The 25,265-nt window shown below is 38.5% G+C and overlaps 1 protein-coding gene across 3 annotated transcripts in view; it reads left to right on the top strand.

Annotated features, from left to right (window-relative positions):
• The window catches only part of RAB27B (RAB27B, member RAS oncogene family), a 52,305-nt gene that overhangs the window by 6,468 nt on the left and 20,572 nt on the right, over positions 1 to 25,265 (top strand). Inside the window, exon 2 of one of the 3 annotated variants that reach the window (XM_047086341.1) lies at positions 13,651 to 13,723. The exons of the other annotated variants lie outside the window; for them this stretch is intronic. Coding sequence (XP_046942297.1) covers positions 13,665 to 13,723 — 59 coding nt within the window. The 5' untranslated portion in view covers positions 13,651 to 13,664. The remainder of the gene's footprint in view (positions 1 to 13,650; positions 13,724 to 25,265) is intronic. 3 annotated transcript variants of the gene reach the window in all.

The raw sequence follows: 25,265 nt of genomic DNA, 5'->3' as shown, positions 1-25,265 counted from the left end.
GCACAAACTTTGGAGAAAATGCCATTAGTTAAGTCAAAGTTGACAGTGGTATTTGTTTCAATAAAAGATCTGCTCACCATGTTAAAACTGATAATAACAATTTAATCTCTGGCATAATTTTTATATATCTGAATTTTTTTTATTGAAAGAAGTCACAAAGTAGCTATTATGTGTCAGCAGCATATTTGGTATTTTGGTTGTAAAACATGAATAAGATAATTCCTGTTCTTGAAGGACTTAGAATCTGGTATGTTAGAGAGATTCATGAACGACAAGTTTAGTGTAGCCAGGTAAGGTTTAAGCTAGTGGTTTCGATGCAATATTGTGATAATAAATAGGAAGGTAAATTTAAGAGGGTTAAAACTGTAGAGAGATCAGTTAGAAGTGGGAAATAAAGAAAGACTGAAGTTAGCTCAGTAATTGTAAGGTTGGAGAAGAGATGTCAGGCTAGAGAAGTAATTAACAAGAGTCGCACTGACCAGACATTGAGAGAGAAGAGAAATTTTTATAAAGTCTCAATTGCTGGTTTTGAGGTAAGAGAAGAATGAATAGTGGTCCCCCAAACTGAAATTAAGTATAAAAAAGATGAAGCAGGTTGGGGGAGAAAGACATACTACACTTGGGGTAGCTGTGGTCGTTCAGTTTGATATGTTCAAGGAAATGGCTTCCAGAATCTGAACCTCCTGGGAGAGGTCAGGCTGCTGACAGCGGCTGGAAAATGTTGCTAATCCACAGAACCAGGTGCCATCCCTCAGGGAGAAGTAGTAGCTATAACATAGGACTCGTGATTTTCTTCTGTTTCCATAAGCACTCATCAGCTTTGACTAATAAAGGTATGTGTGTTCTGAAAAGACTTAAGGGAAATGTAAGATTACATCTAATTATATATATTTATCATCATTTTTATCATTGTTAAACCGGAAGAATATATTAAATTTGCCTTTAGCTATTAGTTTATGAAGATGGCATCATTATCCCTTTTTGTCAGGCAATCGCTTCAAGTAACACTTCCTTTTTCTGTAATTCCGTTCTGTATTCTCTCCCGGCCCCACCTTGTGAAAAATGACTCCTGTCTCGTTAGGAATGTGTTCTAGTAGAGAGAATGGAAGACTTAACAGAACTCTAAAGGGATTGAATCTATTGATTTTGGCTCATTAACATCATGCTGTAATAACTGATAGCCAGCCAATAGCAATTTTAAAACAAATTATTTCCCATTTCTTCATTTTTTAAGGTAGCTTTCTTTTAGCTCGGCTGTGACTGAACTTATGACACATTTAATCTCAAGATCTACCTACCAAAACATAAAATGCATCCTGATGTTCTAAAAGAATAATTCTCTAGTTAGGATTACTCTTGCAATTTGCAACAGTATGCAAAATATTGTCAAATGTAAATATATGGCAAATGATTGACCAAGTTTTAGGGAGAGTTATTCTTTCTCTCCTACCTCCCCTTTCCCATCCATCTCCAACCCCATGATAATAGGGTTTCCGGTTCACTGTTTGAAAAAGTCTGGGAATATTTTTATTACATTTAAAAACATTCTTTGTACTACCGTATGACTGCCTCTCTCCATTTCAAGTATTTCTGAGTATTAAGTAATCAGTATGACAGCATTCTTCATGCTCCCTTGTCCAGTTGAGGTGTTATCTCCATACCTTCTGGATTTCAGGTATGTAAAGCGTTCTTTGTTACGGATAAATCGTTTCCGACACCAAGTTCTGGAAAAATGTGTTTTTCGTAAAAGCTGTAACTCACAATGCAGATCACTTTGCAGATCACTATCAATTATAACTCTGATACCGTCGTCAAGGGTGAAAATTTGCGTTGATAATGAGTCCTTGATTAAAGACTGACAACAACCACCATCATTTTCAGTTTGAAATATTACCATCTAAGTAAGGAATGCCTTCATTGAATGCACCAGTTTTCAAATCTGGGTCACTGTGTAAGAATATCAAAAGCTTGATCATTTTCATTTTAATGGGCACAGTTTTGCAAATTCTACTTTTTTCTTACTACTGCTTTCTGTTTGGGATAATTGTTTTACATATGTCGTGTGAAGATTTCAGGCATTTAGACAGTATAGATGCCAAGATATGAAAAAGACAAAAGAAGGTTAAAGTAAACAAACATGTCTCCCATCCTAGCCATAATCTTTATGAGTCTGGTTCCTTTTAACACAATTGCCAAAATTAGCCCAAGGAATGAACGATTTAGAGACAAAATTGAACTCGATGTGGGTGACTTTGAGGTCTCCAAACCACAGGGTGGCATGGAAAAGGGTATTATAAAGGCAGAAGTGAATTTTTTTATCTATTAAGGGTTTTTCTCCTGGCCTGATGTACTCTCTCGTGCTCCCAGATGCTAAGAACATATATCAAATCCAGCACTCATGAAGAAAAGTCTACAGAGTAGACTGGCTCTTGAATAATACCTTTTTTCAATTTTAATTTTATTTTTATTCAAATATATTTAATATACAGTGTTCTGTTAGTTTCAGGTGTGTCATGTAATGACCCCACAGTTCTATACATTACTCAGAGCTCATCAAGGTAAGTATATTCTTTATCCCCTTTATCTATTTCACCCATTCCCCCCCACCCGCCTCCGCTCGGCAACTGTCAGTTTAGTCGGTCTCCGTATTTAAGAATCTGTTTTCTTTGTCTCTTCTTTTTCTTTGTTCATTAGGTTTTTTTTTTTTTCTTAAATTCCACATCTGAGTGAAATTATATGGTATTTGTCTTTCTCTGACTGACTTCTTTCTTTTACTTAGTATTGTACCCTCCAGGCCCATCCATGTTGTCTCAAATGGCAAGATTTCATCCTTTTTAATGATGGGGTAATATTTTGTTATATATACACAGTTCATCTTCTTTAGCCATTCATCTATGATGAACATGGGGTTGCTTCCATATCTTTTTTTTTTTAAGCGGCAAATATCACTTTATTCCTGTTACTTTAAAATTACCCTGTTTAACTGGATCTGAAAGGAATTGGGGCTAGAATTAAAAAGGAGAGTAAATATTTTTATCAAAATCATTCCAGTGTTGAGTTGCCAGAAGTACATTTACACTATAGCAAGGTGTCTAAGGTAAATCCATAACATTCTTAAGAATAGTTGCTTTTGTCCTGAAGCTTTATTAAGAAAGAAATGAAAGATTCTTTTTTGCAGACATTTTAGAGAAATGATATATTCTCAGCTTCTCCTATATAATTGGAAATAAGGAAGCTTTTTATAAAGCCAGGTTTTCCCTATGGCCCCTAAACTCCTATCTGGACAAAAAATTTTATTACATAGTCTATTTTGTCATAGAGGTAAAATTGTCTGCTTGAGTCTTTTTTTCTTTGACACTCATTGAAAGTGGAGCAAAGAACTTTCTTTTTAGTACAAGTCAAGGGAAAATTATTCCTTGTCAGAACTTTATCTCAGAGTCCATTTTTCTCTGTTTTGATAGTTTGTTGCTTCCAAGATGGGAAATTAATGGCTTGTTGACCAGTCTTTCTGATGAATGAATTTTTGTTAATGTAGGTATGACCGAAAACAGCTAATGAATTACTCTGCCCAGTGAGCATATTTACTTCATGTAGCAAAAATCCAAAGGCAAACCTAATGTTAGAAGTTGCAGGCTTAAGAATAGTATTGTAGGAGAATGATTTGGGGCAAAAAAGAACTTTATAAATAAAAACTAATGTGGCCCAAGTGGATGGTGATGCTATGGCCTAGAAATCCTGGAGCAGCTACCATTTTTTTAAATGTTTATTTATTTTTAAGAGAGAAAGAGAGAGAGGCAGAGAGAAAGGGAGACACAGAATCTAAAGCAGCCTCCAGGCTCTGAGCTGTCAGCACAGAGCCTGATGTGGGGCTCGAACTCACGAACTGTAAGATCATGACCTGAGCTGAAGTTGGACACTTAACCAACTGAGCCACCCAAGTGCCCCTAAAATCTTCCATTATTAAGGGCAGACCCTGGGTTAGATAAGTGTTCAGATCGGCAGTTCTGAAAATACAGTCAACGTCCTTTTGTAGAAATGGTCATTGGTGTCCTTCTACAGGGTCTCCTAAGTCAATCCTCAGGAAGGGAACTCTTTTAATAGAGTTTGAAGCCTGCTCACCATTGCTGACCATAACACTTGAGTGTGTATTCTTTAAAAATTTGTTTATTTATTTATTTTTGAGAGAAAGAGCACAAGTGGGGGAGGACAGAGAGAAGGAGAGACAGAATCCCAATCAGGCTCTGCACCATCATCGCAGAGCCTGATGCAGGGCTTGAACTCACTAACTGTGAGATCACGATCTGAGCTGAGAATATGACCTGAGCCAAGATGCTTAGGAGTCGGATGCTGAACTGACTGCACACTCCGATTGTGTATTCTTGACAGTAAGTTCTTGGTTTCCTGTCTCATGGGTAAACATTACAAATATATGTAAGTAGACTCAGGTGGTAAGCTGGCAGACACCGTGGTTAGTCTGCAGACTAAAGTCATTGTAATTGATTAACCAGCCTAAGCATTTTTCCATCAGGAATGATAGCATTTTTATGAGCCAAACTTAGCCAGCTGCTAGTGTAAGAGATAGGCTTATGAACGGCTGTACAATCTCTAAACAGGTCCAGGCCCACAACTGCAAACTAAATGGCCAACGTTTTAGATACGTAATACCAAAGATCTCTCGGTTGATTGCATCTTGGTAATTTTAGAGTGACCGTTAAAACCATTACTGCCCTCTGAGTTGTTATCCACAGAAATAGATGCCAGTATACTATTCAGTCCAATTTCTAACCTGTCAGTCTAGAAAAACAGACTTATTACATAAAATAAAATGGTTCAGAATTGAAGATTTAAACAATTCACAGGAACCACAAAGATAACATTTGACTTTCCTTAGAGATAAAAATACACCTATTGATTATAGGAAGCAAAACAGCGTCCCTTATTTGCCACATTAACACATTTGGAAGTGTGGTCAAGCAACAAGATAGGTCAGATGCCTGGTAGCAAAAGGCAGCTATATAAGAAATAGCCTTAAAGTAAACTAATTAGTTCATCGTGGGAAAATTTGGACCTGGTGTTCTATCTGTACTTGGCTTATCTCCAAATAATAATTTCAAGTCAGTGAAATTTAGAAAACTGACATGGAAGTTGTTGACCCACTTGTCGTAGAAAGGATTATGCCGGCAGTCTTCTATTTATTCCGCCATAAGAAAAACCTAGGTCAGATAAGTACAGGAATTTTTAGAAGGATTTTATGGGATTTTTTTTTTTTTGGCAGAACTACTAGAACACTTTATCAAGTGCACTGAATTCGTTTCCAGTCTCTTCTTAATGACATGTGTTTTTGAACTATTTTTCAGAAAAATAGGTCTATAAAACTTTGAATGGAAATTTAGATAGCTACTTTCAACTAATTTTTAGGTATAATGTGATTTATGAGGACAGTCCAAATCCATCTAAGCTCAGATGATAATACCAATAAAGACAAAGAAAATAACCATTGGGAACATAGAAATAGGATAGGTAGAAATTCTTTTTCCTATGGTACGAGTCCAAGCCGAAATCCAACCACTGATCACAATATAGTTTAAGATTTTTTTTTTTTTTAGTTTAAGATATTTATCGCTGTTAGGTTTTATCTTTTGCTTTTAAGAGAAAAATGCCTATTTAAAATATATTCTTAGTCTGGGGGGTTTGCTGCAACAATTTTACCTTAGATTTGCTAGTTTCAGGCAAAAATATTTGTTGTTAAGTATCTTCAGTTCATGCTTTTGTATTATATTTTAATGAACAGAAACTGTAAACCTCTATAAAGTCAATCACTGTCCCTCAGATTTACTTACACCATTTGTCCCTGGGGATTATGTCAGCAAGTAGCTTAATCTGCCCGGAATTTGTGCTACAGGTTTTTCTGATGATTGAGGTTCAGAAAGGCACTAAAATAAATTAGCACCATGTACAGTGTTTAAATATTTTATATTTTAATATTCCTATTTAGTATTTAATATATTTATTTAATATATTTAAATATTTTGTATTTCGTATTTATTAAAGCTTTGTGGTAATAGTATACCTATAATTTTAGTTTTTTAAGGAAATTTGTTTTAGTAGTGCTAAATTACCTTAATTAAATTTTTTTTTAAGTTTACTTATTTATTTTTGAGAGAGAGAGAGAGTGAGCAGAGGAGAGGAAGAGAGAGAGGGAAAGAGAGAGAATATCAAGACACGGGACTTGAACTCAAGGAACCATGAGATCATGACCTGAGTCAAAATTAAGAGTAGGACGCTTAACTGACTGAGCCACCCACGTGCCTCTAAGCTACCTTATATTAAAAATGTGCTTCTGATAAGAGAACTTGCACGTGAAGTAGTTTTAAAAATAGCATCAGGGATGTAGTCATACTCACTCTCTTGTGTCCTCTCCTGGTTCCCCAGGGACTAGGTATAATGCTGAACACATTGAACAGCTAGCATGACACCTGCTGACCAGGAAGAATAATAGGAACATTGAAGCCACAGTGGTGTGCCTGCTGCATATCAGCAGAGCCAGGGGACCAATGTTAAACTACCTTGCAAAAAAGCAGAAAAAAATGGCTTATTTGGAAATCAGACGCATCCTAAGCTTCAGCTCAGTGTACTTGATTCCAACATGTTAAAATACCGTACGGTAACGACATGTCTATTATTTCCATTTCTATTATTTCTGTTCTTCTGAAATGTAAATGTTGTAAATGATGAAGTCTTCCTTGAAATGTTTCTTCAAAGTCTATAAACGTTGACCAAACTGGAGCTATCCACGTTTCTTCCTTTTCAGATAATCAAGATTAAAATAGTTTTTAAAACTGTGACTATTAGAGCAACCATCCCTCATATGCTGGAATCTGTATGTAAATTGCCCATCCAAATAGGTTTAGGGCCACAGTCCAAATGAAGGACAGGAAGTGCAAGTGCCACAGAACTAGAAGGAAAGCCGGGCGATGGCTGCAGTGTCATAATAATCAGGGCTGGGTCTGAAATAACAAGGGTGTGACTGCAAGAACCAAGCGAAGTTCATGAATAAAACCCAGGTACAAATATAGGTTTAATATATATCAATATTTTGCACAAGAAATAACCTTATAGAAAAAGACACTGACTTAGTCATAAACCATGACAGATGGCTGCAGTTGAAATATCCACAGGGCTGGCTGGTGCAAATATTCCCAGTAATTTTTTCAGTGAATGAAAGATCCAAGAGGGTTTATTACTGTTGGTGATAAGCCAAGTAGAGATGGAAAACCAGACTGAATTTTCACTTCGTGAGCTAATTAGTTTTAATTTAGAGATACTTCTAACATAGTTGATCCCTGGAGGGCCTACTGTGTGCAGCATCCTAATTGGACAGACTGATATGCTTTATTGCTAGTCCTACAAAATTCACAAGGAACTTTCCCAACCTGCCTTTCTACCAGTTTTTACCTAGTGTGTGTGTATGTGTGTGTGTGTCTTTATACTGGTATCATTGGGGAAGATGGGAGTGGCTGTTCTGAGTTTAATATCAACTAGAAAGAGGAGTCTCCCCCTGAGAACCAGGTATTACAACTTTAACTAACAATTTGGCCCAAATCAGCACATTATGTATTAGGCCTCTTGTCCCTCAGACATATTCACATTACAATACTTGATCATATGGCCTGACACATTTTTCTAAGTTTGGGGTAGGAATCTATTGGGGGAGAAAAGAAGTCCCCATGACTTCCCCTGGCTAAGCAATTATGGGTATAATAAAAGGGTCGCTGCGATAGGAAAAAAGTACAGTTGTGAAATAGGTTAATGCTATGTTCATTTCAGGCTCACCATACTTCTCCTATCCTTGTCTCAGGGACCTGAGTCCCTCGTGGGGCTCCCTGGCTGCTCCCCTGGGATCTGCTCCTCCTGCCTTTGCTCTAACCTTTCTCTCATTCCCACAAGATAATCAAAGTGTACCTGTCCCTGGTCCCCATTCTCTCAGGCCCCTCCTTTCTACTCCATAATCTGATATTCTAATGGTGTCTAATGCGCTAATTGGCCAAAATATAATAGTGTTAATTTGGGGAAGTCATATAACCAATCCTCACAATTTGCCAGTTGTCTATTTGTCCATTTTCCCGCTAGCTGAAATTTATTTTTAACTCCGAGATGTCAATACTCCCGGTGTTTTTTGTAGTCGTTCACAAGCATGCATAGACATGGGGAAAATTTTGAGTCTCCTGATGTGCTTGTTCCCAGCTGAGGTCAAACGAGTGGACACTCTACTTTCTTGTTTCAGTTTCCTACCTTTCAGTTTCTCATACTGTAAACAAGTGTCCTTTTCACAGTTTATTTAGTGCCATATTTTCCCCATTTTTGTGCTTTTAGGTAGTAGTTTTTCTGTTTAAAATGTGCCCCGAGCATATTACTGAAGTGATTAGTGCTCTTAAGTGCAGGGAGGCTGTAATGTGCCTTATGAAGAAAATATATGCATCAGATAAGCTTCACCCAGGCATGAGTTATAGTGCTATTGGTCCTGAGTTCAATGTTTATGAATCAACAGTAATATTAAGTAAGGTGTCCTTAACAGAAATACACATAAAATGAGGTTTAAATTGATCAGGTGATGAAATATTGGGACCAGAGGCTCACGGGAAGTTTATCCTGTGTTTCCCCTGGGAAAAATGGCTCAGTGTTCACTAAATCAGTATTTACGGTGACTTTATAGAATAAAACTACCATGAAGTAAGAGAATCAGCTGGGTTTACTTCCTCCCACAGAAGGAGTACAATAGTTTAGTGCACTAAAGGAACAGTTTACTGCAATAAAGTTTAGTGCAGTAGCTAAAGGAATAGAAAAGACAAGAACAGAGTTCTGTAGTTGACAAGTAGAGAGAGGTAAGGTAGTTTAAGCAGGGCACCTTTGATCATTTAAACATTAAGGAAAAAAAAACTGAATTCTGATCTTCGAGGTAACAGAAACAAACACAAATAATGAGTACCATAGCTTTTCTTATTGGATTAAAGAAAGTGTATCAGTTTATTGGGAGAGACACATGTCTTTTTCTATCATTGTTCTAATAGTAACTTTACTGCACAAAGCCCATTATGGATAATGTTTTTAATTGTAGCTTTGTAAATAATGTAGAAATAGATTTTATATGATTGCTTTTATATTGGCAATAAAAAAGTCTGAGACACTAATCCTATCTCGTTCTCTGAAGGATTTCCCTGGGGATCTAAAGTTCTGTGTGTTACTGGGATGTGGTACTATCACACATGTTTTGCTGACATTTACATTTTTTAAGAAGTTCAGATAAAATTATTGTAGTGGCAGAATTACCCAGTCTCCTAGTAAATTGGAGGAAGAGGTATGTTTGAGCAGGATGTTGTTTTTGTGCTTCTAAAATCACTGTAGAAAGAGAACAATATGTATTTATTTACCTGTGGATTAGAGAGTCAACATGGAAATGTTGAAGGCTATGGCCTCCAACCCATCCTAGACTACTCTAGCTAAGAACACGATGTTAATTAGAAATATCACGTTGATTACGAGGTTAGATATACCTGAAACTGGCCTTGTAAGCCTGTCTTTTTTAAATATCGGTGCTCACTTTTACTTACTAATTCATCTTACCACTGGTGCTAAGACTTTTCTGATAAAATTTGGAGAGAGTTATAAGGTATAGGCTCAAATAGTGAGTAAAGAAATGTTAAAATAAAACTTATTTATAAATAAACGTACATGTATTTCCCCAGACTCTAGGTAAGGACACATTTAGGTAAGAATAAGCTGTTGACTTACAGGGGGGAAAAACAAGAGGTTTGGAAAACTGAAGGAAAACATTTTTTTAACCCTCATAGTTTATAAATGATGTAAACAATTCAATTTCCCTATTTTTAAAATGAAGAAGAGTAAACAAAAAAAAACCCCATTGATTCAATTACATATAACAAATATAATCAAATGGAGAAACAATTTGATTTATTGGAAATAACATGAGTTTTATGCGGATTAAGTACTGGCAGTCCCTTACCAGAATGTAATGCATTCTGGAAAAGATGTACTGAATCAAATATGTATAAGTGTAAAAAATAAATAAATTTCATGGTATGGTATGGGATGGTAAGGGTTGAGGAGGTGGAAAGCTGTCTGTTTCCAGGGAACTGAAAGTAATATAAAATCTTCAATTACTCATAGCTATTTAGATAAAATCGTTGATGGTGTAGATCTAGCATTTTATACACATTCTTTCATTTTGTTCTTTCAAAGAAAGTGCTCCCATTTATAGGGAATAAAGAGGAAAATAGAATATTAGATGATGGCACAAATACTGCTCTACCGAGATGGCAACCAACATTGACAAATGGAGCTATTGCCTGGCCAACAACATCTCTGGATACGGCTTTGAATGGTCATTCCTGAGTTGATTTTTTCTGAATTAAGGATCATAATACTGGGTGCTCAGAAGAGTTGATGTAATATGGAAAGCGCAAAGTTTGAACATGGGGAAGTCAAGTGTTGCCTTAACCTCAGGGCGATGCTCTGGTTGCCCTTGGGCTGGAGGGGACAGTTACCTGCCTTACACCACGCCCATCCCAACCTCTGACAGAAATCCTGGCAAGTCTGAGGCTCTCATCTTAAGAAGGATAGCTTTTGGTCAACTGTTTATAAAATTATATAATTTTAAAGACTCTTGAAATATTAATTTGCCTTTGATCATCAATTCTAGCAGATAAACCCTTTCCTCCCCCACTTCCTACACATTGCCATCTAAACAAGGCAGATCATGGGAACGCGTAAGATGTGTACAGAATAAATTTGGGGGAAATTTCGTAAAAACAATTCACAATAGAAAACTAAATAGTCCTCTAGCATATTCCTGTCTCTGATAAGCTATGATAAAAGTACTAGTTTGATAAGTTAAGTGGCGTTCTGCTTCTCCATAATAAATATTTACTCATGCTTTTTTAAAAAAAATTTTTAATGTTTTTATTTATTTTTGAGAAAGAGATAGAGTACAAGTGGGGGAGGGGCAGAGAGAGAGAGGGAGACACAGAATCCGAATCAGGCTCTAGGCTCTGAGCCGTCAGCACAGAGCCTGACGCAGGGCTTGATCTCGTGAACCGTGAGGTCGTGGCCTGAGCTGAAGTCGGACGCTCAACCAACTGAGCCACCCAGGCACCCCATACTCATGCTTTCTGAACACTAAAGTAGCTAACGGTAGCCTCAAGTTAGAAATTTAGTTTAACTGACTAAATCCTTTGTAATTTAGCGAAGTAGCCTCTCCACACGTAAACTGTCAGTCATGTTTTATATTAATACCCCGACTCTGTAGGACGATTAGCAAACTCTTAGGCTATCCAATTTTGTGCCCTGCCCCAAAACAACGGAATTGAGTTCAGTCATATTTTACACACTTTGTTTAAAAAGCAGACTTCCAGTTTTACTCTAAATATGATTGCATTTGCATAAATCTCATTTATAAACGACCGTCCAGGACCACAAGCATTGCCTGAAGTGAGGTGTAGCCGTCTATTTACTTAAAAAAGGAAATAGTTCCCAGGGTGTTGTGTTTCATAGCTTGGTGCCTCACGCTGATATATGAAGTGTGCATTCATTGCTCTTCCTTTTTGCATTGATTTTCATGTCCAACTGCAAATTTCCTGACTTTGGGAATCAACATGCTGGAAGACAGTACAGTAATTGTCTTGTGTTTAAAAGCAACAAGCTGTGGATTCTGACCGACCTGGATTCAAACCCCAGGGCTGCCAATCATTCGTTGTGTGATTTGGGCAAATTAATTAACCTTTCTGAGTTTCAGCCTTTTCCTTTGCAAAACCCCCGAGGGTTATTCTGAGGATTAAATTAGCTAAAGTATGTAAAGTGCTTAGCGGAACAGCAACTCAACAGGAGGCTGCTAATATTAATTCCAATTATAATCTGGCAACTCAACAAGTGATTGTTACTATGAATTCTATTTATGCCTACACTGAAAAACCAGAGTCTAATAGAATAAAGTGTTTTGACAGATTCCTATCACTTTTGTTTTCTAAGTGTATCATATGTGTTGGTTATGTCTCCCTATGTTGATTCTTCGCTCCCCTTAGAAATTATTTTTAATTTTTATAATTCTATTTGTTTTAAAAATATGTAATACTTTCATATGGTTCAGAATTTAAAAGGCACAAAAAGTGTACAGTGAAAAGTATCCTTCCCTTCCTTGCCTCCTATCTAGTTCCCCCTCCCAGAAGCAAAACTTCAAAATCCATTTTACACATGTCTAATTAAACACTTGGATACATATTTTCTTCTTTCTCCTTTTTTTTTGCACCAAATTTATCATACTGTTCAGTTGCCGGATGAGACACATGACATCTAGTTAAATGTACAGTATTTGTGATGCACTTACACTACTAAAACATTATTTTTTAATTCCAAATTCCAATTTAACTGAGTGTCCTGAATAGTATTTGCTAACTCTGGCACGCTCTTTACTCGTCATGCTGTTTAGCAGCTTATTTGTCTTTTTGTTTTTTATTTATTTTTTCTCACATTAGAACCCTCTGAGATGGTTTTAGAAGTCTCTGCCCCCAAATCACACACTCCAGAATAGTTCATCAACATCATTCAGGATTGTACTCAGGCAACAGCACCTTTTTTCCCCCCCAGTGATTTTTGACTGAGGGATAATTTACCCCACAGTGAAAAATGCACCCATTTCAAGTATACATTTCAATGAGTTTTGATAAATATGTACTGCATACACGTGTCTTTACCTAATATATTTTGGTGATCATTCACAAAGCAGTTCTTAAATGGTAAACTCTTTAGAACATTACATTTTATGCTATATTTTCACTTTTTCATAGGGCCCAAGGCATTCCAGAGTCCTTTACCGCAGTTGCAAAATGAGAAATATTATTAATGTTTGCAATTGCCACAGTAATTACAAAGAAATGCAAAGATTCCAAAGAAATTGTTGCTGATAGTGCTTTATACCGAGATCATTTTCACCTACTCAGTGTCTCCCCATTGGCTAACCAGGTGCTTTACACATACTGTATGACCCCATTTCCACAGGAGGGATGTGAGAGCCAGGTTAAATAATTATTCAAACTACACAGCTGGTAATTAGAGGAAAGGAATTTGAGCCATGTCTGACCCCAAAGTCTTGTTAGGGTCACATCTCAATCTGACCTAACTTTGAGATTCCACTTTTCTTAACACTATTCAGAAATGCCAATTTTTAATTTGGAAAACAATTCAGAACAGCTGTTTCTGTTTCTCAGCGGACAACTATCTCCGCTAAAATGCCTGCTAGAGAGAACAAGCTGAGAGAAACTGAACAGGTAAAATTCCTTGGGGTTCAAGTTTCTTTCATCTCTATAAATCCCTTACAAGGTAGTTCTGGATTTTGAGCTTGTTGGTTCATCTGCCTTGAGTCACCTGAGCATGAAGGGCTTATGAAAAAGACTTGAACAGACATAATTATGTGACTTAGGGGGAAAGGAAGCAGTGTTTCTTGCTAAGAAATCTTATTCTGCTTGAAGTGTGTGTATATCATACCCATGTCTTCATGTGTAAATGAAAGGACTGAATTAAAACGAGGGGTGGATGTCTACTCCCGCATATCCCAAATATTTTCTTTCTCCCCCTTTGTAGATGTGTTTTATGGAATGCATGATGTAGAGACAGACCACAAAACCATTCTAGTTACTGTCACAGAGGACACAATGTGAGTATCTGTTTCAAGATCTTTTCCTGATAATGGTATCTTTTGAGGGACAGATCCAGGGAGGAGAGATGAAACCAAATTCTGTTCCCAGCGTAGCTACTCGTGTGTGTCTCTGTGTTTACAGCACTTAGAAAAGTCTCTTGCATATAGCTGATGTTCAGCAAATGTTTGCTGTGCTGTCCTGACATTCTCTTTTAAAACTGAACATGGGGGCACCTGGGTGGCACGGTCGGTTAAGTGTCAGACTCTTGATTTCAGTTCAGGTCATGATCTGACAGTTTATGAGTTTGAGCCCCGCATCCAGCTCTGTGCTGATGGAGGCTGCTTGGGATTCTGTCTCTCCTTCTCACTGCCCCTCCCCTGCTTGTGTGCTCTCTCTCTCTCTCTCTCAATAAATAAACTTAAAAAATTTAAACCTGAGTGTATGCTGGTGTGCCTGAGTGGCTCTGTCCTTTAAGTGTCAGACACTTGTTGATTTCTGCTCATGATCCCAGGGTTGTGGAATCGAGCCCCACATCAGGCTCCACGCTGAGCATGCATCCTGCTTGGGATTCTCTTTCTCTCTCTTCCCCTCTCCTCCACTAGCACTCTCTGTCTCTCAAAATAAATAAACAAACATCAAAAAAACAAAACAAAACACCTGAGCATATACTGTGTTCTGGGTAGTTGGGCAGTGCAGGGAAATCAGTGCAGCTGGACCCAAGCACAATTATCATGGACTCCAAGACTACAGAGCTGCACTGAGGTATTAAGTTCTCTGAATTTTGATCATTTCAACTCATCCAGAAGCATCTTTAGAAGACCAACCAACCTTGAAATCTTGACATTTAGCAAAAAGTAGATGAGAGAGAATTCCTTAAGGTTCAGTGAAGTTCAGAAGGCACTTGCTGCCTGACAGTCTGGGGCAAGTGCGAATGCTTAAAAAAAACAGAAGAGAAAGAAGAAGGAGGAGGAGGAGAAGGAGGAGAGGAACAAGAAGAAGAAGAGGAAGAGGAGGAAGAGGAGGAGGAAAAAGGAGGAGGAGGAGGGGGAGAAGAAGAAGAAGAAGAAGAAGAAGAAGGAGAAGGAGAAGAAGAAGAAGAAGAAGAAGAAGAAGAAGAAGAAGAAGAAGAAATCCATGAAACCATAATTTGAGTGATTCCAGTAGTTTGGAATTGGGTTTTGGCCCAGCATCCAAAGAATAATGCTGTGACAGCAACAAGGAAATTATAAGTAAAGTTTTCTACAAAGACTATAAAAGAAGGGAAGAAAATAGAAACCAGGTCAACTTTTTAATGTCTTATTAATTCTCTTAGTATTTTGGTAACTTTATGAATTGATCTGAAATATCTTGGTTTTGTCTTTTTTAGAAGCATGATGATCATGTGTCCTTTGCTACATAGTGGGTTCCCTTCCTGTGCATTACTGGTAATGCGCCTGCTCTAGGTGGACAGACTAGCCTTTACTTACTTGTTTTTTTAAGAAAAATTTTTTTTAATGTTTATTTTTTTTGAGAGAGACAGAGACAGAATGTGAGTGGGTTGGGGAAGAGAGAGGGAGGCACAGAATCTGAAGCAGGCTCCAGGCTCCGAGCTGTCAGCACAGAGTCTGATGTGGGGCTTGAACTCACGAGCTGTGAAATCATGACCTGAGCCAAAGTCAGACGCTCAACCGACTGAGCCACACAGGTGCTCCTACTTACTTGTTTTTTTTTTTTAAGTTTATTTATTTATTTTGAGGGAGACAGAGACAGCATGAGTGGGGGGAGGGGTAGAGAGAGGGAGAGAGAGAGAATCCCAAGCAGGCTCCACACTGTCAGCACAGACTCTAATGCAGGGCTCAAACTCACTAACCATGAGAATGTGAGCTGAGCCGAAACCAAGAGTCTGATGCTTAACTGACTGAGCCACTCAGGTGCCTCTGAAGGACTAGCTTTATAACCTCAGAATGACATACAACTCTTGCTAGAGTTTCTACAATTCCCCTTTGTCCAGCCCAGCTCTTTTATTATCTCATTCTAATGTTTTCACCTCCCTTTATCTTTCTTCAGACATTCATTTGAATTTTTTGGTAGCCTTTTGCCTGTTGCTTCTTTTACATCTAGAATCCAGTAATACAAGTGTGTCGTTATAAATTCTGGCTGAATAATTTGGAATTTCCCCTTACTCCTCACCATTTTATTGCATCTTGTTTCAATACGTAGCTTCAGACTTAATGTATTAGCAAAAGTACAGATTATCATTGATTCAATTAAATGCCACTGGTAAAGGGCAGAGTGGTTTTCTTAAGTTAATTATTTATAACAGCTTTTAGAATCCGAAGAGCTCAACCGTTACAATACAGATATTTAGAATGGTTTGACATGTTTAGGGCCAGCTGGAAATAAAATTCTGAGGAGAGAGAGGAGCATGGCTTTATACCCCAGCCCTGCCCACTTGCCATCAGCCCATTGACCTTATTTTGCTAAATTTCTTCTCTGTTTTCCCATTCAGGAATTTCATTAATACAAATATGCCTTATTCTGCCTTCACCTCCTTTTCATTAGTCATTCAACACAATATGCTGTGTCTCTTTTTACCAGGTCCTCTGCTAATCAAAACTTGCCTTTGCAGGGGGCGGGGGGGAATCATGCCTTGGAAGACTTAGTTTAGGTGACTGTGGGAGGTAGTGAGTTTAGTGAGTCGACCTAATGAATACTAATGAGTGAACTAGTTAATATATTACCTCCTTGGTGATTTCTTGCTCTAATACAGCTGTTAACATCCTTCCACTAGATCCTTTGGAGGATCTGTTTCCTAAGGATTTCATGAGGGCTGGATTTCATGGCTGGGCAGATGTGGGGTTCAGGAAGGCCTTTCAGTACACCTCAAAAACACTGTCTACAGATGCTACTGTTATAGAACAACTGTCACAAAATATATACGGGAAAACATAAGAGGTTTTCTGGAAGTTTGCCTTTGTACCACAGAAGGGAAGATTAACCATAACCTTTAAAAAAAAATGTAGAGGCAGAAAAATAAAGCCGGTGAATTGAGTAAAAGACTTTGTAATCCTCCTTAAAAATCTTTATAATATAGGTTCTGAGAATTCAACACAGCTGAAATTTGTTCACAGGCAGACCTGCCTCCAGATTCCAGTTTCTTACTGAGCAATTAGTTTATATCCTCTAAGAATCAAGTCCACGGTAAAAACAGTAGCAAACAGTTACTCAGTAGCAAACTTCCTCCTTCAGGTGACATGTAGTGTAAGGTATTTGCATTCTGTGGTGATGTTTTCTTCAGGCTTCTTGAAATAGTAGCCATTTTTTTACATTTAAAATATGATTTTTTTCTCTTGAAGTACAGATTTTTTATTGTGTATCATGAACGTGTGAGATCTTAAATAATGTGTTGCATCATTAAGAACTTTACAGATCAGGGGCTCCTGAGTGGTGGCTCAGTGGCTTAACCCCTGACTTGTGATTTGAGCTCAGGTAATGATCTCATGGTCTGTAGGATTGAGCCCCGTGAGTCTGGCTCAGTGCTGGGTGTGGGGCCTGCTTAAGATTTTCTCTCTTCTTCTGCCCCTCTCCCCGTGTGCATGATCTCTTTTTCGCTCTCTCTCTGCCTCTCTCTCAAAACAAGCAAGTGAACAAACAAAAAACCTTTACATATGAGATTGTAGAAATGAGGATCTGAGCCCAAATTTTCTTGCATGAGATTCTGTGATATTGTGATTTGTAAGAAATATATATATCTGATCATTCAGATGACCAAAATATATTTCTCAGATATATTTGGTCTTCCTCTGCAGTTCCTGGCTCACAGCTCCCAAACCCCTTGGACTTTCCTGAGGGGTAAGAGCAATGGAGCATCTTTTGGCATAATATTTGGTCTCTACTTCTCAGTTCCTGTCCTAGTTTCAGAGCCATCAAGGTGACATGGGGGTCTTGGTATTCATAACAAACTCCCTTCCATTACAACTGGGTATATGTTAATGAAGTGACTTTTGGAAAGTGTCAAGGGATGAGGGTTTATTGCCAGGGGATCAAACCATGGATAGAAGGTTGGAACTTTCAGTCTCACCTACTGATTTCAGGGTAGGGGAGAAGAGCTGGAGGCTGAATCAATCACCACTGGCCAATGAGTTAATCAATATGCCTAAGTAATGAAGCCTTCATAAAAACCCAAAAAGGAGGGGGTTCAGAGGGTTTCCAGGTTGGGGAGCCAGAACATTTCCACATGCCACCATGTCAGGCCCCAACTCCATGAGGACAGAAGCTTCTTTGCTTGCTGCTGTGCCCTATGTATCTCTTCATCCTACTATTGATGTGTAACCTTCAATAATCTTTGCAATAAATCAGTAATCTAGTGAGTAAACAAGTTTCCCGAGTTGTTGGAGCAAATTAAGAAAACTTAAGGAAGGCATTGTGGGTTATAGCCACTTGGCTGGAACTACAGGTAACAATGAGAGCTTGCAATTGGCATCTGTACCGGGGAGGGGGTGGTCATTGGAACCTCCAGTTTGTAGCTGGGCAGTTAGAAGCACAGGTAACCTTGGCTTTCAGTTGGTGTCGGAAGTAGAGGACTATCTAGTGGGGCTGAGCTCTTTACCTGTGAATCTAGGTATAATGTCAGAATCGAGTTGAAATCTCAGATACCCTACTGGTGTCAGAGAATTGCTTGTTGGTATGGGGAAACCTACACACACACACACACACACACACGTTGGACTTGGTCCAGGATCCCAAAAGAGGTTCCCTCTTCAGTAATCTTACCCTGAAGCACTTAAATAAAGCCCTTTCTATCAGCTCTTCAAAATCTTATGTATTTTAACTGGACATGGTCTGAAACCAACGAAGCAGAGGTAGGTATTAAGGCCTTTGCTATCTTTTTTTTTTTTTTTCAACGTTTATTTATTTTTTGGGACAGAGAGAGACAGAGCATGAACGGGGGAGGGGCAGAGAGAGAGGGAGACACAGAATCGGAAACAGGCTCCAGGCTCTGAGCCATCAGCCCAGAGCCCGACGCGGGGCTCGAACTCACGGACCGCGAGATCGTGACCTGGCTGAAGTCGGACGCTTAACCGACTGCGCCACCCAGGCGCCCCGGCCTTTGCTATCTTAAAAACCACTATTAGTAGAGTTGGAAACTGTATACTCACCCACAGCGTTCTTTAATTTTATAGCTTTGTACTTAGGAGTTTTAGATTTGTTTCTTCTTTGACTCAACATGTAAGGTAACTCTGATGGTAAAGACACTGTTTCTTATACAGAGTGTTCAGAGTTTTTATTGCACAACCCAAAGTTCTCCAAGACCAGCTGTCTTTATTACAGAACCACACAAATTAGATCTAACAGGGCATTTATTCGTGTCTCCAGCATACATTTGTTGAACACCTATTTTTAGCCAGGCTCCGAAGTGAACAAAGCATGCACAGATTCTCCCCACGCAGAGCTTGCAATCTAGATGGGAAAGTGAGTGATAATAAGAAGACAGATACCAGCTGGGAAGAAGGGCTAGAAAAAAAAATTAAAATAGAGTGATGCCACAGAAAGTGAATGGGAGCCTTCTTTAGTTTTGGGGGCCCTAAAGATCCCTCTGAAGAAGCAGCATTTAAACTGAGAACCGAATGATAGTAAGAAATCGGTTTGTGAGACAGGGGTGGGGAAGGGTATAGGCAGAGGAAACAGCCAGTGCAAAGACCCTAAGACAGGATGAAATGTGGCTCCTTGAAAGAAGAGAGAATAGAGAACAGTCATCCAGGTCATACAGCATTGTAAGGCAGGAAAAAGAACTCTGGGTTTTATTTTCAGTTTGATGAATCCCATTGGAAAATGTGAAGCAGGAAAATGATGTCTGACTATAATTTTGAGGGAAATTTTGCTTGTTATATGGAGAAGGATGGGGGAAAGGCAAAGCTGGAGGCGTGAAGACAAGTTAGGAGACTCTTATTAGCTGTAGTGACCATGCGGTTGGTTCAAATGGAGACCCTTTCAAGAGTGAAGGGGGCCACTGTTAACAGAATAGGAGTGGCAACTGGGCCTATGGTGAGAACGTGGGGTGGCTTGATCCGTTATAGTTGTCTTGGTAACATAGCAGAGCCTTTATGCCGTTTTGTTTAATTCCTGCAATAAACTCTGTGTGCCCAGCACATGACAGGTGCCCAATAAATGTTTGTTGGGCGAGTGAATGCATGAACCTGGGGGAGATGAGTATCCTTGCTTTATAAATGGAGCTGTGCTTCAAATATATGGTGAAGCCAGTTTTTTACTATAAAACCCATATTCTTTTCTCAAATTTTCACCTCATGCCTCAGTGTTGCTTTTTCAGTGTATCTAAATCATCTCATATATATTTCCATTTTCTTCCTTTATTTCCTTCTTTCTTCTGGGTTTAGTGTTCTCCATACAGAGGTTCTGTAAATGTGTTTGCTGTCCCAGTTTTTATCAAAGGCAGGAATCAGAGAGGCCATTGACATGTCAGGTCCCCAGGCAATTTTTTGATCTTTTCTTTGAAGCGCCCTGGGTCACATTTAATGCCTGGGCTCATGAAGCCCTCACCTGGGGAATCTGTCAGGGTTGATTTAACAAGACTGATGACAGGCTGTGCCTTAATATTCCACGGGCTCCTTGTGCAAAGATCTCCCTCCTCTGTCCTCTTCTGTCCTTCCAGGAAATCAGTACCACCTTACTTCCAGGTGAGGAGACCTAGGAATCCTTTCCAAAGTATTCAGCATGCTCTTTACAGACAGAGGAGATTTTCATGTTGGATAAATTGCACCAAACTCTCAACAAAAAAGATGACTTCACTCTCCTGCTTTGAATTATGGGTATTGAAAAATGCAAATATGTGATTTTATGTAATCTGTATTGTAAATTGTACATATTTCTGGCTTACTCCATAAACATTCAAAGCAGACGTATCTTCTGACGAGATCAGGTTAAATGTAAGACTGACTTTTAGGGAGTGGTATGCACAGGCCTCATGATCTTTTCACGCTTGATGAGCTTGTGTGCCTCTGTGTGTGTGTGCGCGTGCGTGCGTGCACAAGCGTGTGCATGTGTGCATGCATACATTTGTGCTCATTATGACCCTGCTGATCCTTTATAATTAATAACGGATGCAACCCAGTCAGTGTTGTTATGCTGGAGAAAAATGTTCCAGCCTGCATTCTTATACTCATTCCTCGTATTTTATCCTACTCATTTGTTTTGCTTAAGACAATGTAAACCTATCTGCTATGAGATATAGTATATTTTTGCTAATCTTTGTGATTCTTCAATAAGTAAACCTTACCTATAGTTGGATTTATGAAACTAGTTTCTGTTTTAGACCCTAGGAAAAGTCTACTCTTTCACATGATGTTGAAGGATTTTAAGGTGAATAATATTCTAGTCCCACCTTTGGCTTAATTAGGGGAAAGACAATGGACTTAATGCTAGTCTGTGTTTGTCATTGTGTAAATATGAGTGAGAAGATTAGCTGCTGAGTCCCATTATCAGAGAAGAGCAGAGCCAGCTTTATGCTGAAATATAAACCCCCTAATAGTCATATATAGTGGTATATTCACCTTAATGAAGTCAACAGAAATATAGAGATAGAACAAATCTGAAACTTCTCTATTTTGTTATTAAGTGTAACTGGAAGCTTTCTGAAATTTAATATGCAAAGCACTTAGCTTTCATAATTTTTCCCTTATTGTAATAATAATAATACCTACCCATATAGGCTCAGAGTTCAGCAGGAAAACTTTCACTTTAGCCGTAATAATATAGCTGGCTAAAAGAAACCCTTTGCTTGTTACTGGAACCTCAGGAAACAAGACAGTAAAGAAAGATATTTGGATTTTCCTTTTTAAAATTTGGTAGAAATGTTAGAGGAAGAGCATTCTTTGATGTTATGGAAGTAGATTGATTTCCCCAAATTTCTTTGAGACACACACAGACCTTCCATAAACTGGAAAGTGTCAGATATAGCAAATGTATTCTTGGTGACAGATAGCTTACTGTGATTATTTTTCCCACTAAAATGTTAACATTTTCCTTTCCGTATTTGGACTTAATGTAGTGAATTATGATATTTGTCCTTTCGTTAAAAAATACCAGAAAGTAAAATGTCAATCTGTAATGGAAAACGTGATCATGTTTTTCCTCGGGCGGGGGCGGGTGGGGGGGGCACCCAGGGTGGTGATTTTGCAGAGATCGCATAACCCAATCTGTGTTCCTGCAGCTTGCTGCATGGTTTCCTCTCATCTTAGAACAAATCTGGGAAACTTAGGCAAAGCTAATTTCATAAGAACTGTCTTATAACAATTCTTAGTTTATAAAAAAAAAAAAACTCCAACTCATGGCATTTCTTTGCTGAGGTCATGATTCTTTCTCAGTGAGAACAGTCACTATGGATATGAACAGGCAAGAGAGGATATTCCCACATGAAAGTCCCTTTCTCGGTTAAAAAAAATGGGCAAACGCAGAATGCAGAATTCTGAGTAGCAATCTTTTTATAAGTATAATTTTGGTAAACCACTCACACTGTTGAATATTTCATGACTTTTTTCAGCCCCAAATTGTTATTATCCAAAAAATGTTCACCAGCCCTAAAGTTAAAGAGGATTATCGAATGGAGAACTACTCTGTCCTGCTGGGCTCTGAGCAAGGCACTGAATTGCCTGTTACTCTGCTCTGACGAGGCCTGAATATTCACCTAAATAGCAGATAGCAGGGACGGGGCGGGGGGGGGGGGGGGGGACATAGCTGTAAACATCTTTGTGCTAATGATGACTTTTCTCACTGGGAGCAGCTGGGGGTGAAAGTTGTCAAAGACAAAATTATAAATGTTTTATATCGGAAAATGCTAGGTGGGTTTAAAACAGTGGTCAATTGATTAGGCTACTGCCAAGAAGTAAACAATAGGCTTATTAAAGCCGTAATTAGTCATTGTTGACATATTGTATTTTTAATCAGAGCTCCAGCAGGGGATAAAGTAGCTGAAATAATCTTGTGCTTTGTCAAGTAAAAGTAAAACCAGCTCTTTAAAATGTAGCTGTGCCTTTTTCCTGAGATTTCTACACCACCTTTGTTCTGAGAAATTTGGGGACTTCATTTTAAGTTACAAAGTAACCTACATGAATTGATGAATTACGTTGTGGTTGTGTTATACTGTGTCATTGGTCAGAATGCTTTTTTTCTTTTTGTAGTTCTCTAGTTCTTGGCAAGAGTAGAAGGGGAATTTGTGATGACTGACTGCGTTAAGCCAGGTATTTTTACATACTTAACCAACTGCGGGTACAGACCCTAACAATCCAGGGTTAAGTAATTTGCTCACGGCCACGTGGTGGCTAAATGGCTGAAACTGAACTTCTAAACACAGGGCTGTGGACTCCAACAGCTGTGTCCTACATCCCATCACGGTCAACACTTGATCTGCGGATCCAACTTGATCAGCCAAGGCCCCCAGAATGCTGCTTCTGCTTCCACCTAAGCCACGTTTGCTGGATTCAGTGGCTTGGGGTAAACTTGCTGCCTCCAGGACGTGAGCACCCTGCTCAGCCCAGTCTTTGTCTCTTCCCTTCCCACATCAGAGTCCAGCCCACATCTCCTCTCCTCCACGAAGCCCTCCTGGTTATTTCTGTCCCCACTCCTGCATCTCTTTATGAATTTTTCTTTTTTTTTTCCTCCAAATTTTTATTTAAATTCCAGTCAGTTAACATAGAGTATAATATTAGCTTTGGGTGTGGAATTTAGTGGTGCATCACTTACAGCACCCAGTGCTCATCACAACAAATGCCCTCCTTAATCTCCATCACTTATTTCACCCATCCCCCCACCTACCTCCCCTCTAGTAACCCTCATTTGTTCTCTATACTTAAGAGTCTGTTTCTTGATTTGCCTCTTTTTCACCCCCTCTGTTTATTTGCTTTGTTTCTTAAATTCCAGATATGAGTGAAATCGTATGGTATTTGTCTTTCTCTGACTTATTTTGCTTAGCATAATACTCTCGAGCTCCATCCGTGTCTTTGCAAATGGTTAAGATTTCATTCTTTCTGATGGCTTGGTATATATATATATATATATATATATATATATATACACACACACACACACACATTCACACATACACACACACACACCACATCTTCTTTATCCATTCTTCAGTCGATGGACATTTGGGCTCTTTCCATAACTGGGCTCTCAGAGATAGTGCTGCTATAGAAATCGAGGTGCATGTATCCCTTCGAATTGGTATGTTTGTATCCACTGGGTAAATACCTAGTTATGCAATTTCTGGGTCATAGGGTGTTCTATTTTTAACTTTTTGAGGAAACTGCATACTGTTTTCCAGAATGGCTGCACCAGTTTTCATTCCCAACAACAGTGTAAGAGGGTTCCTCTTTCTCTGTATCCTTGCCAATACCTGTTGTTTCCTGTGTTAATTTTAGCCATTCTTACAGGTGTCAGGTGATACCTCATTGTGGTTTTGATTTGTATTTCCCTGATGATGAGTGATGATGAGCATCTTTTCATGTGTCTGCTGGACATCTGTATGTCTTTGGAAAAATGTCTATTCATGCCTTCACCCATTTTTAACTGGATTATTTATTTTGGGGGCTATCTGAGCTTTTCACTCTCCCCTGAATACCTTTTAAATTTAGAGCCATAGATTTTCTATTGTAGAGCTCATTTCAAATAACTTACCAGATATAAAGACTTAACAGTTATTTGTTTTCTTTCCAACCACATAAGGGTTAAGAACCACATGTAATAGCATTCTGTATTTTCTACTTTATACACATTGAAGCTTTATACACATGGAAGTTTTATACACATTGCAGAAATAAAATTCTAATCTAGAAATTTCAATTAACATAACCAGGTACATAATACAGAAAGAACGTTTGACATAAATAAGCACTTTCTTTGGACTAATTCCATTCTTTGTAGATATAATCTTTTTGAGCATTTATTAAGCTCATAAAAATGCTTCCAGTTAAATATAATTTAAAACAACAACCAGCCAACATTCTTTTCCTAAAGAAGCCTTGGATTTTTTAATCTTTTTTTTTACTTTTGGAACTACATGGTTCTGAGTTACCTAGCATTAGGTTTAAGTAGAAAATTGTGTTAATATGAAACTCATTCTTTCTTATAGATATGTGAGCCCATAGATGCTATCTAACTTGGCTTCCTCACATTTCAGAGATGCAGAATTTGTGGGTAGATATTTTGATTAGTATGCCCTTTCTCAGATAATGAAGCAAAGCAGTACAAGTTTGGCAAGACTTCATCAAATCAGCAGCCAGCTGGAAAATGATCACAATTTTGCAAGATTATTAGGCCAGTGTCTGAAAACTTAGGAAAACGTCTTATTAAATGCTCATCTCTTTAGCTTAAACCCATATCTTTTTTCCATGTGGAGACATGAAGGGTTGAAGCTTCAATTTACATATATACACTCAACGTTTTCCATATGTCACATAACTTTACAAAGAAAAAAGATAGATTGACTGCTGTCATAGAGGATGGTGTGCCCTTTTTGTAATAAGGGAAAGCAACTGTCCCGTGGCTGCAGCTGGTGGGTCCACT

Source organism: Lynx rufus, unplaced genomic scaffold (genome assembly GCF_022079265.1).
Source record: "Lynx rufus isolate CCGP_SWC_20201006 ecotype Redwood Valley unplaced genomic scaffold, mLynRuf1.p SCAF_20, whole genome shotgun sequence".
Classification (NCBI taxonomy): Eukaryota; Metazoa; Chordata; class Mammalia; order Carnivora; family Felidae; genus Lynx; species Lynx rufus.
Note: the sequence above shows the minus strand (reverse complement) of the source record. Positions and strands in the feature narration are given on the sequence as shown.